This window comes from Aotus nancymaae, unplaced genomic scaffold, assembly GCF_030222135.1.
Source record: "Aotus nancymaae isolate 86718 unplaced genomic scaffold, 86718_ANA_hifiasm-v0.15.2.pri h1tg000053l, whole genome shotgun sequence".
NCBI classification, from domain to species: Eukaryota; Metazoa; Chordata; class Mammalia; order Primates; family Aotidae; genus Aotus; species Aotus nancymaae.
In genome coordinates, this window is record NW_026988467.1 from 27,795,789 (window position 1) to 27,814,576 (window position 18,788).

At 40.6% G+C, this 18,788-nt stretch overlaps 1 protein-coding gene across 1 annotated transcript in view; it reads right to left on the reverse strand.

Moving 5' to 3' along the window:
• SNRNP40 (small nuclear ribonucleoprotein U5 subunit 40) overlaps positions 1–18,788 on the reverse strand; it is a 46,270-nt gene that overhangs the window by 13,836 nt on the left and 13,646 nt on the right. The window contains exons 5-6 of the mRNA XM_012439872.2: positions 10,989–11,111; positions 340–460 (exon numbers count right to left, since the gene is read on the reverse strand). Coding sequence (XP_012295295.1) covers positions 340–460; positions 10,989–11,111 — 244 coding nt within the window. The remainder of the gene's footprint in view (positions 1–339; positions 461–10,988; positions 11,112–18,788) is intronic.

An 18,788-nucleotide genomic window follows, 5' to 3' on the forward strand; every position in this document is an offset into this window, starting at 1 on the left:
AAGCTTGGTGTTCTTTGAAAACGCACGAGAACTGCCTTGAATAGACTTCTAAATTCGCATCTTTCTCATTAAACTCATCACCTAGTTTCTTATGTCCTAAGAGCTGAGACGGATCTTAAAGGTAAAGTCCAGTCTTCTTACCAGTGTAGAAACTGATTCCCAGAGAGAATTACTGTGTACAATGTTGTCCAGGGACAAGACAGAGATCTGAGACTAGATTCTTTACTATCTTACCTAAAGCTTTCCCCATTACAACATGTTCTAATCGTCTGATGCAATCTGTGAGCAATCTTTGACTTTTTCCTTGAATCCTGGAAGAGATTTCCTCTCTAAAGTTACCTGTATTATCCATTGCATTGGACAAGAGATAAGAGCCTTCAGAACTTAAACTCAGGCCAGTCACTGAATCTGCATGGCCTCTCATGGTGTAGGTTAGCTTGTTCTGGCGCAGGTCCCAGACCTGCAAAAACAAAAAGGTGCCCCCGGATCAAATTAATAAACGTAGAGAAACAGAATGACACAAGAAACAAGAGTCAATTGCCCAGAGATATTGATATTACTCTACCATAAGATACAGGATTTCTGTCAAAGAGAAAAACACCTTTGTCTTTATTTATTTATTTATTTTTTTGAGACATGATCTCACTATGTCACCCAGTGCAGTGGCACTACCATGGCTCACTGTAGTCTTGACTTCCCAGGCTCAGGTAATTCTCACATTTTAGCCTCCCCAGTAGTTGGGATGACAGGAGCGTGCTACCATACCCAGCAGATTTTTTTTTGTATTTTTTGTAGAGACAGGGTTTCACTATTTTGCCCAGGCTAGTCCTGAACTCCCGGGCTCAAGTGATCCTCCCACTGCGTCCTCTCAGTGTCTGGATTACAGGCATGAGCCACTACCTGGCCAACCTGTCTTTCTAAAAAGGTACTTAAGGTTACTATGTTTGACTAGATAAATATAAACTAATGCATATCAAATGTTAAGATAAAGTTTTAAACAAAAACAGAATTCAGAAAGGTTATTTTCAAATCATAGCAAAATAATTAAAAACAAACTATTATAGAAAAAACTAAAGAGTGCTTAAAATGCTTAAACTATGATTCTTAGCCATTAAAAATTATTGGAAATACATAAAACCAGTAAACAGGCCGGGCGCGGTGGCTCAAGCCTGTAATCCCAGCACTTTGGGAGGCCGAGGCGGGTGGATCACGAGGTCAAGAGATCAAGACCATCCTGGTCAACATGGTGAAACCCCGTCTCTACTAAAAATACAAAAATTAGCTGGGCACGGTGGCGCGTGCCTGTAATCCCAGCTACTCAGGAGGCTGAGGCAGGAGAATTGCCTGAACCCAGGAGGCGGAGGTTGCGGTGAGCCGAGATCGCGCCATTGCACTCCAGCCTGGGTAACAAGAGCGAAACTCCGTCTAAAAAAAAAAAAAAAAAAAAAAAACCAGTAAACAATATGAAAAATATAGATGCTTAAAATTTTTCATTTAATGCCACAATATGTGACAATAAATGTATACATATGTACATGTACGGGCATGTACATATACTACGGAAAAGCACATTTATTAAAAGAAAAAGAAATTATGGATTCACTATCACTATTGCTTGTGTAGGAAAGGTAAGATACAGAAAATAACCTAAATGTCAAGCAGGAAAAATTGGTGGTTTATTAAATTATGGCCCATAAGCACACTGCAAAGCTAAATTCTCATACAGGAGATAGCATGTCAGAGTAGAAATAGTAATGACTTAGGGTAAGAATAAACTGGTCCCTGCCACTTAGGGTTATGTGTTATTGGGTCACTAACTCTTTCTGGGCCTGTTTCCTGGTCTGAAAGATTAAGGATAACAATAGCTACTTTTTAAGGCTGTTGTAAGGATTATAAATAAGAATGCTTAGCATATGCCTGGCACATGGCAGGTCCTCAACAATGTGTAGCTATTGTTAAGCAGTTCCTAAAAATAACTCCCAAGACCAAATGTAAAAATATTTACATAATAAGCTATTAAGCAAAAAAGGACAATACAAAACAGTATTTATCTTTACACAGACTACACCTATGTAAAACATGTATTTTTAAGCTAACAGAAATAGTCTGGAAAGTCACATGGAAAAAAGAACAGTAATTTTGTTAAGGTCACTGGTATTACATAAAATACAAAATTTCCCCCAATTTTATTTCATATTGCAATGTGGTATTTTTCTAAGTGAATACAATTTTTGCTGTTCCTTAAATCAAGACACTTTTCCTTATCTAGAAATGAGTTAGGTGTTACACACCACCACTTTCTCCATCAGTAACTCACTAATGTGTGGAGTCCAACACATTTCATATACAATCATTTTTTTATGTCAAGATGTTGTTCCTTATCTTCCGAGCAGGCACTGCTGAAATCTAGCATTGTAACTAGGAATGTGTTTTGCCAACCCCTCACAGAAGTTGTGTGCTGTTTCCAAACTTCCTCCTTGAGGCCTGTACACCTTGTTTGTGTAGGGCCAAAAAGCATTCAGGATTTGCCACAAAAAAATCTACAGCAGGGGCCGGGCGTGCTGGTTCACACCTGTAATCCCTGCACTTTGGGAGGTCGAGGTGGGTGGATCACCTAAGGTCAGGAGTTCAAGACCAGCCTGGTCAACATGGTGAAACCTCATCTCTACTGAAAATACAAAAATTAGCCAGGTGTGGTGGCAGGTGCCTGTAATCTCAGCTACTTGGGAGGCTGAGGCAGGAGAATTGCTTGAACCCAGGAGGCGGAGGTTGCAGTGAGCCAAAATTGCACCATTATACTCCAGCCTAGGCAATAAGAGCAAAACTCTGTCTTTAAAAAAAATAATAATAATCTAGAGCAGGAATTTAAGCAAAACATTTTACAAGTATCCTAATCAGCTGTTCAATGAAAATCTGGGCATCTGCTTAGTGGCAGGTACTGCTGGAGATTAAAAAAAAGACGTAGCCCCTGCTCTCAAGGAGTGTTCAGTATAACAAGGAAAACTTAAGACGTTTAAACAAGTAATGCGAGGCTTATGCAAGGTGCAGTTGGCAGTTGCAAAGAGGACAGAGGGGTTAACTCTGGTGGAACAGAGATGAGAGTGAGAAAGGGAAGTTTCCACAGAAAATGAAGCACCTAAGTGTAGTCTGGAAGAAGGAAGATTTTTTTTTTTTAACTTAGACAAATAGAAGGGTATTTACTAGGAGAAGGTAATTTGTAGAAGTAGAGGGGCCTGAAAAAACTGCTGGATTGTAAGAAATTAGGCACTCAGAGGCCGATGATGACGTAGACAGGCAGAGGCCAGCTCATGAAAGGTTTTGAATGGCTAGTTTGCATTTTATTTCCTTCACTGGGGGATCACAGAAGGGTTCAAAGTAGAAGAATGAGTTATGCAGATTTACATTCTGGAAAGATCCTTCTGGCCCATATATTTATTTAAAAACTGAAGGGATGAGACCAGAGGATGTAAAGTTAGTGAGGATCTAATCTATCCTGTTTGTGTGTTTGTGTAGTAGAAATGGGGCTTAGCTATGTTGGTCAGGGTCATCTTGAACTTCTGGCTTCAAGTAATCCACCCGCTTTGGCCTCCTAAAGTGCTGGGATTACAGACATGGCCACCACACCCAGCTTAATCTATCCTTTTAACCATTACATTAAAAAAAAAAAATTACAAACTGAACTCCCATCCTAACTAGAGCTCAGGATTATAAGAAACGCCAAAGACTGCCAGCCAGACCATTAGGGTCTCAAGTGACACATTTTATTTTTTCTTCATTTTCTTCTGACTCCCCAATCCTATCACCAGGGAGGAATTTCCAAGAGATTGACCAGAACAGCATATCTGCTCACAAATATACACAGAATTTGTTCACCTTCGGTTTTAAAAAGGGTTCCCATTCCTTGTTTCCCTTTCTTAGAACAGGCAGTGTTACCTAAAATAGACTGAGAAACAAACAAAAACCAGGCTCTCTGAGGAGCATCTCCTAAAGTAGAGAGGCAATGTGGTGATTTGTCACGCAAGTGCTCAAGACTGGTAAGCCTCTAAGTGCTTAAAAGGTACTTGTTAATTGACTAGAGGTAACAAGATAGAGTAGTAAGATTATTAGCCCTCTAGAGATAGAGCTCTGGTCCTGGCTCTACCACTGACTGAGTGATGACTATTTGATCTTAGCCAGATCACTTAACCTCGTAGGGCCTCACTTAGTCACCTATGAAGTGAAAGATGGAGGTGATGTCTAAAGTTCTTTTCAGGTTTGACATTTCCTGAGTCTTTCTAATCGAGCCTCTCTTTTGCATGTTGAGAGAAATGTATGAGGTCTTTAGGACAACTAAGAGTCTTCCTGGGTTCGACAGAACACTCACTCTCCCCTCTGCATGTAACAATTAAAAAACAAAAAAAACAAAAAAACCTTTTTTTTGTTTTTGTTTTTTTTATTGTGATGGAGTCACACTCTGTTGTCCAGGCTGCAGAGCAGTGGCACGATCTTGGCTGACTGCAACCTCTACCTCCCAGGTTCAAGCAATTCTCGTGCCTCAGCTTCCCAAGTAGCTGGGACTATAGGCGTGTGCCACCATGCCTGGCTAATGTTTATATTTTTAGTAGAGACGGGGATTGCACCATGTTGGCCAGGCTGGTTTGGAACTCCTGGCCTCAAGTGATCTGCCCTCCTCGGACTCCCAAAGTGCTGGGATTATAAGCATTTTGTGCCAGGCCGCCGGGCCAGCAACAGGGTATTTTTAATAGGGAGAAGATTACCTTCTAAGTAAATTCTAACACACACATTCCTACCTCTCCAGTAGTCCATCTCTCTTATATGGGAGCAAAAATAAATAAATAATTCTAGCAACCTGGTTCAAATATTAACTGCTGCTGCCAGAAAACAATATGGCAGCCTATATGTATCCCAAATAAGAAACACCCTTATACTTGTTAACATATTAATTTTCATCTGGATAGCTATTCTAAGAAAACAAATACAGGAAAAGTTTCATGCACAAATATGTCCATAGCAGCATAATCTGTGATTGTGATTCAAGTGAAACAGCCTAAATGTCCAATGACATGGTTGTCACTAAATTATTCAATATTGTAATAATAAAAATAAAAATGATGATGATGACAGCTGACATATACTGAACATACTATGTGCCTGCCACAGTGCTAGGAATATTATATCCTTACTTCATTTAATTCATGTAACAATTACATGAAGTAAGATGACGATTCCCATTTAGAGATTAGAAATGGAGACGATGAGGTTCAAACAACTTTCTTTTCTTTTTTTTTTTGAGACAAAGTCTCACTGTGTGCCCAGGCTGTAGTGCAGTGGCACAATCTCAGCTCACTGCAACCTCCACCTCCGGGTTCAAGGGATTCTCCTGCTTCAACCTTCTGAGTAGCTGGGATTACAGACGTCTGCCACCACAACCAGTTAATTTTGTATTCTTAGTTGAGACGGGGTTTCACCATGTTAGTCAGGCTGATCTCAAATTCCTGACTTTGTGATCTGCCTGCCTCAGCCTCTCAAAGTGCTGGGATTACAGGCGTGAGCCACTGCGCCCAGCCTTAAAACAACTTTCTTAAGATCATAAAGCTAGCAATTAAGTGGCAGAATCAGAAAAATGATCCCAATTTCGCTTAAGCCCAGGAATTCAAGGTTACAGTGAGCTATGATTCTACCACCATCCTGCAGCCTGGGCAACATGAGTGAGACCTCAAAATAAAACAAAAAAATGAACAGGAAAATGATTCTAACTATAATTCTAAGAAAATAAGAATGATTTGATAGAAAGCAACTAGAGGTGGGCTTAGTTTAGGAAATACTTTCTAGAAGAGATATCTATGCTGAAAGACAAGAGAGCAAGTCACTGCAATGCATCAAAGGTTGAGGGGGGAGGTTCTTGACAAAGGACCAGCTATGTGATAAGTGAAAAGAGATCATGGCTGGGGCTGGGCACAGTGGCTCAAGTCTGTAATCCCAACACTTTGGGAGGCCAAGGAGGGAGACTGCTTGAAGCTAGGAACACGGTGAGACCTTATTTCAAAAAAAAAAAAAAAAATTGGCGGGGTGTGGTGGTTCATGCTTGTAATCCCAGCACTTGGGAAGGCTGAGGCAGGTGGCTCACCTAAGGTCAGGAGTTCAAGACCAGCCCGGTCAACATGGTGAAACCCCATCTCTACTAAAAATACAAAAAAATTAGCCGGCTGTGGTGGCAGGTGTCTGTAATCCCAGCTACTTGGGAGGCTGAGGCAGAACTGCTTGAGCCCAGGAGGTTGCAGTTAGCCGAGGTCGCGCCACTGCACTCCAGCCTGGCGCCTGGTGATGGAGTAAGACTCTGTCTCAAAATAAATAAATAAATAAATAAAATAAATAAATAAAAATTAAAAAAAAAACCAAATTAATGTTTTTAATTTTAAACATTAATAATAGAACATAATTTAGAATTGCTGAGGTGAGAGAATTATCTCTACTAAAAATACAAAAATTAGCAGGGCATAGTAATGGGCACCTGTAATCCCAACTACTTGGGAGGCTGAGGCAAGATAATCGCTTGAACCCGGGAGGCGGAGGTTGCAGTGAGTCAAGATCCCACCACCGCACTTCATCCTGGCAAGAGCGAGACTTGTCTCAAAAAAACAAAAAACAAAAAAGGATAAAGACTACATGGATACAATGTAAATTTATAAACTAGAGTAAGTAGGAATTCACCAATAAAACTAGCATTGAAGGGCTCCCCAAAGAAATAAGCAATATTTTAGAAAAAATAGTAGTGCTGTACACAATTGCTGTATTCATGGAACTACATTTTTACATTTCCCATATTTGAGGTAAGTTCAAATTTCAGAGCCAAATTGGTATAAAATAGCAGACAATGATGGAGACTTTTTATCTGCAGAAATAACCCTAAAGGAAGGCATAACATATAGCATATCTTTAAGAAAACATGAAAAATCTTCAAATTCCGAAAGGGGACTGGGTATACTTTCTTTAGGACTATATAGCACTACTGTCATTAGAAGGCCTAGGAACAGTCTAGGAACAGTCTAAATAAAGAGCCCAAAGTAAACCATATTTTTGGCAGTAAGAAGACTTTACTAGCACAAGAGTATTATAGTTTAGGTTAGTCTACCCCCACAGAGAAGATGAGGGCATCAATCAGATTCTTACAGCTTAAATAAAAGAAGCCAGCCTCAAAAGGTTTTTTTTAATATATATAAATATAATTCCTTATATGATATTCTCAGAAAGAAATTATAGGGAAAAGAAGAGATCAATAATAAGGAAATGTTAGGTCTGACATAAGGGGAACATTTAGGAAATTTTTGGAGTGATGAAAATTGTTAAATACTCTGTTGGTGATAGTCAATGTATGCAAACATTAAAATTCTTATAACTGTACACCAAAAATGTTTATTCCACTATATGTAAATTTAAATGTCTTAAAAAGTATAAGTTATCATAGCTTGATAACACTAATCTATTTTCATGCGTACAAGAAGGCTTCTAGTGATTCTGATGCCAGTGAGTGCCGGAACTCCATTCTGGGAAATATTACGCATAGCTATTAAAGTTGATCTAAGTTTCCACGTTCTGATTCTACATTCTCCAAATATTTATATGATGGAAAAGGGATGGGAAGTTCAATTTTGGAAAATGGGAATTCTTAGGTACCTATGAGACATTCAAGTGGGGGATACTCAACAGTTAGTTGTATACAGGGATCTGAAGCTTAAGAACTGGGCTGGGAAAATAGTCATTGGCATAGGGATGATGGGAGTCATGGAAGTAGATTAGATGCCTTGGGAAATGGACACAGCAAGAGGAGCAAAGACCTTTGGTGAATAATGATGTTTAAAGGCTCCATAGGGAGAGTTGCTCATAATGGTATGTAGAGAAGGGGTAGGACCTACCAGATGGTAGGACAGTTTGTTGTCACAGAACTCAGGGAAGACAGAAGTCCAGTTCTATGGTACAGTGATCACTTTAAAAAAACAACAAACAAACAAACAAAAAAACCCAGACTATTAGAAATGAAGACATGAGGAACTGAAGACAGTGAGTGCAGAAAAATATCCACGGGATTCCTCTAAGTATTAAGAATATGAGTCTAGAATGAAACTCTGGGATTTGAACTGAGGTTCTGTCACTTATTAGTTGTGTAACCTGGGGTTGTTATGCCTCTTTTAGCTCTGTTTCTTCATCTATACAATTGCATCAGTAGTATTTATTCCATGAAGTTGTAAGGTCAAAATCTCTAAGATCCGTGAGAAGACCAAGAGTGAAGCTTAAATGAATTAACGATGTAAAGCTCTGACAACAAGAAGTGGGAGAAAGTAAGCATTATGTGTTAGATGATGATGATAAGAATATTATCAGGTTGGGCGCGGTGGCTCAAGCCTGTAATCCCAGCACTTTGGGAGGCCGAGGCGGGTGGATCACGAGGTCAAGAGATCGAGACCATCCTGGCCAACATGGTGAAACCTCGTCTCTACCAAAAATACAAAAATTAGCTGGGCGTAGTGGCGTGCGCCTGTAGTCCCAGCTACTCGGCAGGCTGAGGCAGGAGAATTGCTTGAACCCGGGAGGCGGAGGTTGCAGTGAGCCGACATTGTGCCACTGCACTCCAGCCTAGCGCCTGGTGACAGAGTGAGACTCTGTCTCAAAAAAAAAAAAAAAGAATATTATCACCACCACTACCATCATCATCCTTTTTAAGAAGTTTTAGGCTGGGCATGGTGGCTCACGCCTGTAATTCCAGCACTTTGGGAGGCCAACGCGGGCAGATCACCTGAGGTTGGGAGTTCAAGACCAGCCTGACCAATACGACGAAACCCTGTCTCTACTAAAAATACAAAATTAGCTGTGTGTGGTGGCGCATGCCTGTAATCCCAGCTACTTGGGAGGCTGAGGCAGGAGAATAGCTTGAACCCAGAGATGGAGGTTGCGGTGAGCCAAGACTGCACCACTGCACTCCAGCTTGGGAAACAAGAGGGAAACTCTCTCTCTCAAAAAAATATAAATAAATAAATAATAAAAAATAAATAAAAAAGAAGCTTGATTGTGAAGGGGAAGATTCACAGGGCAATATCAGGAGGGAATGTGGGGTGGAAAAAAGATTTTATTTTGCCCCCCTAAAGAGACCTAAGCCTGATGAAATACTCACAAGAAGAAAGCAGAAAAGAAGAAGAGGTTTAAAGAAGTGAAGAAGAATTGAAACCCTCCCATTTAAAGGACTACCTTTAGACAAAAGCAAGGATACTACTACTTTTTTTTTTGTTTGTTTGAGATGGAGTCTCGCTCTACAGCCAGGCAGGGGTGCATGGTGTGATCTTGGCTCACTGCAACCTCCAATTCCCGGGCTCAAGTGATTCTCCTGCCTCAGCCTCCCAAGTAGCTGGGATTACAGGTGTATTCCACCACACCCACCTAATCTTTGTACTTTTAGTAGAGATGAGGTTTCACCATGTTGGCCAGAATGGTCTAGATCTCCTGACCTTGTGATCTGCCTGACTCAGCCTCCCAAAGTGCTGGGATCACAGGCGTGAGCCACTGCACCCAGCCAAAGCAAGGGTATTTCATCCAAAGTAACAGCAAAGGAAGCAATGAGGTATAGAAATACAGTGCAATTTCTAGGTAAGGACAACACAGGAAATTGAGTATGTACCTGACAATTACTATTCTCACTAAAAAGCAGAAGGTAAGGTCAGAGTCGTTAAGATCTCCAAGGAAGCCAATAGGAAAGGAAGACAGAAGCTCTGTAGGCCCAAAATAATACTTCACATTTACTGGCACTTAATGCCCAGGAACTCTGCTAAGTACTTAATGACCAGGCTCATTCAATCCCCACAATGCTATATGGTATATGCTACTGTTCTGTTATTATTACTGCCTCACCATTCACAAAAGATAAAGAGGCTATACCAATACCAGCTTGGCAGTAGAGACCCCCACCCAGGTGTCGCTGAAGGAATTAAGAAGCACACACCCAGATAGAAATGCAAAGTGGGACTACTGGAAGCCAACAGTCTTCTGAGCTGAGAGCCTCAGGGGGCTGACAGCCTTCCGGGCTGAGGACCTCCAGCAGATTCTGACCCACGTATTTATTCTCTCTGAACAGGTGATTATTATTAACAAACAGGTGTTCTGTGTTTTCTCACAGACCCAAGATAAAGTAGGCAGCTGGTGCCTGCTTACCACTGATCAAAGACAAACTAGAAAGTATTCTCCACGAGGGAGTCACAGGGGCAGGGTCACATATCCCCTGCTTAAAGAACTGTTTTAACCAGTGTATGATATACATATACTGTTTTGTTACTTTAGAATACCCCAAGTAGTTTTCCACTTGTGGGGGTTGGGGGACGGCCAGGTTTTTCTTGCCACTGTTCTCAACAAATGATGTAATGTATCATACACATTAGGACATGTCCCAATAGGGCTGAAAGAAGGTGCTTAAAGTCACAAAACTAGAAAGTGGTGAAACTGGGATTAGAACCCAAGTCAATTACTTGAATGTTTGAGCTAAATTGTACTGCCATAAGGTCTACTGCCTCTTTCTCTAATATTACCTTCTCTCATTCTTAGAGAAACTTAGAAAATTCCCTTTCCACAGTGTCAAAAAGAAAAACACAGTAAGACATAAGGATACAGAATCACAAACTGATTCAATGCTCTCATTAAACTAAGATGGTTAAAAAAATTTTTTGAATGTCTTTAAAAGGAAATGCACTCTATTTTTAACAGTCCCCTCCAGAGACTTCACACTTCACATTAAGTGCTTGATCCCTGACAGCATTTATAAGATCTGCAATACAACCTTTAATTTAGGAAGTCAATCAAGATAGGAGAAAAAGAAAATAAGTTTCAAATTACTATTTTCCTTTCAGTTGGTATTAAGTGCAAAGCTACCACAATCTCAGAAGTTTGAAAAAATTTGTTTCTAAGTGCAGATACATGAAATGGAAGCATATCATAAACTTCAAGCATACCTTGATATCATTGTCTATTCCACCGGAAATAATCTGATCACTTGTGTCATTGAAGGTCACAGCTAACACCTGGTATGTGTTCTGAAATGTCTGGATGGCTGCTTTCTTCCGGATGTCCCAAAGCTGAAGCAAAGGACAAGAGAGTCTATCAGTAATATCATTTTAAGAAGTAACTGCACAATACAAATATCCCTAAGTACGAGGACTTTGTGGACACATCTATAATTGGGATCCCATTTCACAAACTCCTGGATATCCTAACAACACACATGGTAAGCAGTGTCTTCAATTTTGCCAAGATGTTTGAAGGCAAATAACAACTTCGGTTATATTTTCAGACTCTTTTGTTAAAGTGAATAAACGAGTTAAATCAATATACTCTTAGAATGGAATTCCTTTAAAGTCTTAGTTTATATATTTTTTAGGACAACAAGGGTATCAGACAGTTTCTTCAACTGTAGATACTAACTCATTAGCGGGCTACAATCCACATTTAAAAAAATAGGGTATGTCAGTGAAAATAGTATAATAAACAATGACAAAAGCTTGTCCCTCCACAAAAGCAGCAAATTAACCAGCAAAAATCTGTCAGAATCAACTGTTGGAACTCCAGAAACTAATCAAAAGTTTATAATAATCAGGCAAACCCTTAATGAGGAAAAAGGGAAACAAAAAACCACCTGAGTTCCAGTAAAAGGGCTTTGTAGTGTTTTAACTTATGCTGGCTCTGTCTCCTGCTCAGTAATGGCTTTGAAGATAACCCACATTCCTAGATGGTTTCCTAATACTGAGGAAGCAAAGGGGGCCTATTTCTTATTGTTAAAGAATAAACAATAAAAATTGTTTATTTTTACCTATCTGGTTGCCCTCTGAAGGATGAGCTCAAAGGACTTGCATTGATTTTGCCTAACTTGGAACTTCCCTTGAAAACATTTAAAGGAAAGGACATTATTAGCCTCTGGTGCCTGGGGGCAAGGAAAAACAGTTGGGGAAAAAAATACAACCAGAAACCTGGGGAGGAAGGGCTGAGGAAGAAGACAATTTGGGGAATAAGAGCTTTGAAAAGCACTGACATATTCCTGGCTGGCTATCTATTTATATATCTATCTGGAAACAGTCTCCCTCTGTCGTCCAGGCTGGAGTGCAGTGGTGTGATCTCGGCTCACCGCAACCTCCACCTCACGGGCTCAAGCGATTCTATGTCTCAGCCTCCCAAGCAGCTGGGATTACAGGTGTGTGCCACTATGCCTGGCATATTTTTATATTTTTAGTAGAGACAGGGTTTTGCCATGTTGACCACGCTGGTCTCAAACTCCTGGCCTCAAGTGATCTGTCCACCTCCCCCTCCCAAAGTGCTAAGGTTTCAGGCATGAGCCACCATGCCCAGCCTATCCCTGGCAATCTAGACCACTTGCATGCCCAGAGCTGGGCACATGTTTAGAAAAGACCTGAGAAGGCCCTAAGCTTTCTAGTTGACCTTCAGACTGTGCATAAGCAGGAAGTGAAAGTGCATGACAAGGAGCTGAAGGCAGCCTCCAACATACAAAAAAACCAATATGCAAAGACTGGGAGAGTTTTTGTTCTTGTTGTTGTAGGTAATTAAGGAAACTTCTGTCACTAGCTGACCACTAAGCAAATGAAAAAAAGAATTCAGTGGTCAAAGGACAAAGAATGCAAACTTTACAAAACTAGTTCAAAAAAGTCATTTAACAGGCCAAGCATGATGGCTTATGCCTGTAATCCCAGCATTTTGGGCGGCCGAGGTGGGTGGATCACTCGAGGTCAGGAGTTCGAGACCAGCCTGGACAACATGGTAAAACCTCATTTCTACTAAAAATACAAAAATTAGCTGGGCATGGTGATGTGCACCTGTAACCCCAGCTACTCAAGAAGCTCAGGGACAAGAATCACTTGAACCCCCGTGGGTGGAGGTTGCAGTGAGCCGAGATCACACCACTGCACTCCAACCTGAGCTACAGAGTGAGACTTCGTCTCAAAAACAATCAACCAACCAACCAACCAACCAACCAACCAACCCTCCCCGCCCCCCTGCCCCGACCCAACCCACAAAAAGTCACTAAACAAACAAACAACTACAACAAGCAGCTCTGGGGAATACCTAATTTCCAGAGTTGCCACACTATATTTAAATGCCTAGTTTTCAACAAAATATTATAAGGCATGCAAAGAAGCAAGTAACTATGGTCCATATATAAGGAAAAAATAGTCTTCTCAACAAATTGTGTTGAGAAAACTGGCTACCACATTACCAAAGAATGAAGGTAAGCCCCTGCCTCACATGATATGCAAAAATTCAACATGGATCAAGGACCTAAATGTAAGACCTAAAACTATAAAATTATTAGAAGGCTGGGTGCAGTGGCTTATGCCTGTAATCCCAGTACTTTGGGAGGCCAAGGAAGAAGGATGGCTTTAGCCCAGGAGTTAGCAACCAGCCTGAGCAACATGGTGATTCCTCATCTCTACAAAATAAAAACAAAAAGTTGGGTGTGGTGGTAAATGCTTGTAGTCCCAGCTACTTGGGAGGGCTGAGATGGGAGAATCGCTTGAGCCAGGGGGGTTGAGGCGGCAGTGAGCTTGATTGTGGCTCTGTATTCCAGCCTGGATGAGAGTGAGACCTTGTCTTAAAAAAAAATAATAATAATAATAATTCTTAGAAAAAAACACAGTCGTCTTTAACTAGACTTTGTAAGATCTACTATCAAGAATAAGTAACTCTTGGCTAGGTGTGGTGGCTCATACCTATAATCCCAGCACTTTGGGAGGCTGAGGATCACTTGAGCCCAGGAGTTTTGAGGGTGCAGTGAACTATGATCACAGAATTGCACTCCAGCCTGGGTGAAGGAGCGAGAACTTGTCTCTAAAAAGGTAATAATATTAAAAAAAGAAAAAATAAATAAAGAACTGTTACTAATTCAACAACAAAAATATGAACAGTCCAATTAATAAACAGGCAAAGAACCTAAATAATTTCTCCTAAGATATAAAAATGGCCAACAAGTACATGAAAAGATGCTCAACACCGTAAGTCATTAGGGAAATGAAAATCAAAACCACAATTAGATGCATGCCGACTAGAATGGCTTTAAAAAAAAAAAAAAAAAAAAAACAAGACAGGTGAGGTGGCTCACACCTGTAATCTCAGCACTTTGGGAGGCCGAGATGGAGGGATCACCTGAGGTCGGGAGTTCAAGACTAGCCTGACCAACGTGGAGAACCCCTGTCTCTAGTAAAAAATACAAAATTAGCTGGGCCTGGTGGTGGATGCCTGTAATCCCAGCTACTCAGGAGGCTGAGACAGGAGAACAGCTTGAACCCAGGAGGTGGCGGTTGCGGTGAACCAAGATAGCACCACTGCACTCCAGTCTGGGCAACATAAGTGAAACTCTGTCTCAAAAAAAAAAACAAAAAGAAGTAGTGAGGATGTAGAGAAACTGGAATTCTCATAAATTGTGGATGAGAATATAAAATAGTGCAACTGTTATGGAAAAGTCTGCTTGTTCTTCAAAAAGTAAAACAAAATTACATGACCCAGCAATCCTACTCCTAGGTATATAAACAAGATAAATGAAGGAATCTAGTATTTTTTCTTCTTTCCAAGATGTAGTCTTGCTCTGTCACCTGGGCTGGAGTGCAGTGGCGCAATTTAGGCTCACTGCAACCTCCACCTCCCAGGTTCAAGCGATTCTCCTGCCTCAGCCTCCTGAGTAGCTGGGACAGATGCCCACCATCATGCCTGGCTAATTTTTGTATTTTTAGTAGAGACGGGGGTTTCACCATGTTGGCCAGGCTGGTCTGAAACTCCTGACTTTGTGATCTGCCTGCCTCGGCCTCCCAAAGTGCTAGGATTACAGGCACAAGCCACCGCGCCCAGCCAGGAATCTAGTATTTTTTTTTTTTTGAGACAGAGTCTGGCTTTGTCACCCAGGCTGGAGTCCAGTGGTGCCAATACAGCTCGCTGCAACCTCTGCCTCCTGGGTTCAAGTGATTCTCCTGCCTCAGCCACCTGAGTAGCTGGGACTACAGGTGCATGCCACCAAGCCCGGCTAAGTTTTGTATTTTTAGTAGAGATTGGGTTTCACTATGTTGGCCAGGCTGGTCTTGAACTCCTGACCTCAGCCTCCCAAAGTGCTGGGATTACAGGCGTGAGCCACTGTGTCCGGCTGGAAATTAGTATCAATATACATTACAACATGGATGGACCTGGGAAATATTATGCTATGTGAAAGAAGCTGGACACAAAAGGCCATATATTATAAGACACTATTTATATTTCATAGCAGTTTCCAGGGACTGGAATGTAGGAGGGAAAGGGGAGTGACTGCTTAATGGGTTTAGGGTTTCTTTCAGGGTGATTAAAACATTCTGGCATTGGATCATGGCAATAGTTGCAGGCACTGTGAGTGTACTAAAAGCCACCGAATTGTACATTTAAAAAAAAATGTGTCATCAAAAAAAGTGCTATCAAAATTTGACCTTAATTAAATTATAGAAAAGAAGATATTAGAGAATGTCACATAGAAAGGGTTGGTTCATAACTAGATATAGATGTATGGAGGATGTATACTGGGTCACAGTATAAAATGTATTCCTTAATGTGGGTTGTGATTTAAATAATTTAAAAGCTATTGTGCTTAGACTATTTAGTTTAACCCCAACTTTTACAGATCAGAAAACTAATGTTCAAAAAGAAAATGGACTTGATGAACACCAGCAAAATGAGGACCACAATTTAATATTGTCTGATTCTATTACCAATGTTGTAGTAACTTAAAGGTATTAAAATGTGTGCTTTTTTTTTTTACAATTACTAAAATAATATATCCTTGTTTAAAAAAATTAACATTCTTTTTTATTGGCTGCTTGATGCATTAATAAAGGAAAGGAGAGGAACATTAGGTATAACAACTTTATTTATTAACTCCATATCCATACTCAACTGTAGCTAGGCAATTTGGTTGTACTTAAAAACAAAAACAGGACATGAGTGGTGGCATGCACCTGTAATCCCAGCTATTTGGGAGGCTGAGGCAGGAGTACTGTTTGAGGCAAGAGTTTGAGACCAGTCTGAGCAACACAGCAAGATCCCATCTCTCTTTTTTTTCTTTTTTTTTGAGACAGAGTCTCACTTCAGGCTGGAGTGCAGTGGCAGAATCTCAGCTCACTGCAACCTCCACCTCCTGGTTCCAGCAATTCTCCTGCCTCAGCTTCCCAGGTAGCTAGGATTTACAGGCTCACGTAACCACAGCCAGCTTATTTTTGTATTTTAAGTAGAGACAGGGTTTCACCACGTTGGCCAGGCTGGTCTCAAACTCCTGATCTCAGGAGATCGCTTCTGTCTCCTAAAGTGCTGGGATTACAGGCGTGAGCCACTGTGCCTGGCCAAGACCCCATCTCTTAAACAAACAAACAAAAAAACCTCTTATAGCTCTACATTTTTAAAGTGTGGATGACAGAGAGAGGGCTCAGAGATGCTTCAATAAATTAATGACACACTTGAGAAGATGAACCACAAATAAATGTTTTAAGGGTATGGGTCGGCCGGGCGTGGTGGCTCATGCCTGTAATCCAAGCACTTTGGAGGCCAAGGCGGGCGGATCACCTGAGGTCAGGAGTTCAAGACCAGCCTGATCAACATGGTGAAACCCCGTCTTAAAAAATAAATAAATAAATAAATAAATAAGAGTATGGGTCATTTCATTCAGAAGAAAAACTTTGGGGTAACTGTTCCAAGTTTTAGAGGGCTAGCATTACAAACAATCAGCCATAGAACCTTAGTAAAGGTCACAGGCTTAAATTCAATCCTGTAGTCGACAAGAAGAGTCTGAGTAGGATCTGTGCCAAGATGCCTCTTCCTCCCAATTCTCAAGGTTTAGGATGAAATGTAGTTTCTTCTTTGTTCATGTAAATATGATCCAAAAAGAATGCTTCACTCCTCTCCTACATGCCCAACATCTCTCCCTTCACCACCTCCTGTGGTTACCGAATCAAGTCCAAACTTCTTAACTTGGAATTCAAGGTCTTAACAATTTGGATCCCATATATTTTATAAACTGTACTATCATCTTTGCCTCAATAGATACTTTACTCAGGTCAAATCTATCTTTGTTTTTCTCCTAAAAGTTACGGTAGTCAAAGTTTGTTTAAAATAACTTAGAATTTTAGTTCCAGATAACTATCACTTTTAATAATTATCTTACTTTGAAACAATCATAAGTTTATAGAAGACTTGGAAGTAAAAAAGAACACTTTTTTTGGTCTAAATCATTTGAGTGTAAGTTGCTTACCTAATGCCTTATCACTCCTTTTTTTTGTTTTGTTTTTTGAGACAGAGTCTTGCTTTGTTGCCCAGTCTAGAGTGCAGTAGCATGATCTCCACTCACTGCAACCTCTACCTCCTGGGTTCAAGCAATTCTCCTGCCTCAGCCTCCTGAGTAGCTGGGATTACAGGCACCTGCCACCATGCCTGGCTAACATTTTTGTATTTTTAGTAGAGACAGGGTTTCTCCATGTTGGCCAGACTGGTTTTGAACTCCTGACCTCAAGTGATCTGCAAACTTCAGCCTCCCAAAGTGCTAGGATTACAGGAATGAGCCACTGAGCCCAGTCCCTTATCACTCCTAAATAGTGTTTGTCTACAAAGATGTTCTCCTACATCATCTCAACATAACCATTAAAATCAAGAAATACAGATACATTATCACCATTTTATCCTCAAATCCCACTCAAGTTTTACCACCTATCCCAAAAGTCTTTTATTGCACAAAGATTTGGTCTGGAATCATATGTTAAATTTAGACTCCAGCCTGGAAGACTCTCTCAAAGTTTTCTTGAGTTTTATGAACTCAACACTTCTGAAAGTTACAGGATAGTTATGGTCCTCAATTTAGGTTTGTCTTATGTTTCCTCATGATTAGATTTAAGTTATACATCTTTGGTAGGAATATCACAGAAATGATGCTGCATCTTTGTTGTATCCTAGCAAATGGCTCATGATTTTGACTCATCCCATTACTACCTATGGTTGATTTAATAATTTAGTTAGGATGTTCTTTTGACAAGTTTTCTTGCACAAGATGTTCCAGGCTTATCTTGTACTTTCGCTGCCCCCGGCCTGAAATAGGAACCCTGGTTCCTTTTAGTGGAAAACAGTATTTAAAGGCCAAGACCCGTGAAGTAAGGGGTGCTCATTGCTAATGGGGTCTTGTTGCTCCTAAACATTTTCAAGTGGATGGTCAGGCAATACATGTACATTTAGGTACACCCACACCTATATACTCACACATTTATGTCTTTTTTCTATACCTATCTGTCTCTATACTTAATGTCATGAGTTTACACTTATACCTCACACAAGATACATTTAAGTTTTCTCCTCTTTTGTACTGGTAACTCCTTTCTCGGAGAGAGAAATCAGCCTTCCATTAAACTCAATATATTCACTTATTTGATTACGCTTCCTGCATGCAACCAGTTTCCCATATTCTCTTCCATCCTTCCCCTGCATAGCTGTCCTCCTTTCCCTATTTGAATTGTTGATTCCTATTCTTGGATGAACTTATCTGGGACTCCTCCTTACCCAACTTGGATCATTCCTCTCTGTGAACACTCTCATCACTCTGCTATGGCTCCTTTCCAGTCTGCACTTCTCCAGGCATGCTGTCATCATCTTGCTCAGTCTCAGACTCCCTACACCAAATTGCTTCTACCCTGTGTGGATGCCCTCAGTTCAGGCTTTGACATCCATACTCTCCCCGTATTGCTTCATGAATAGATGAC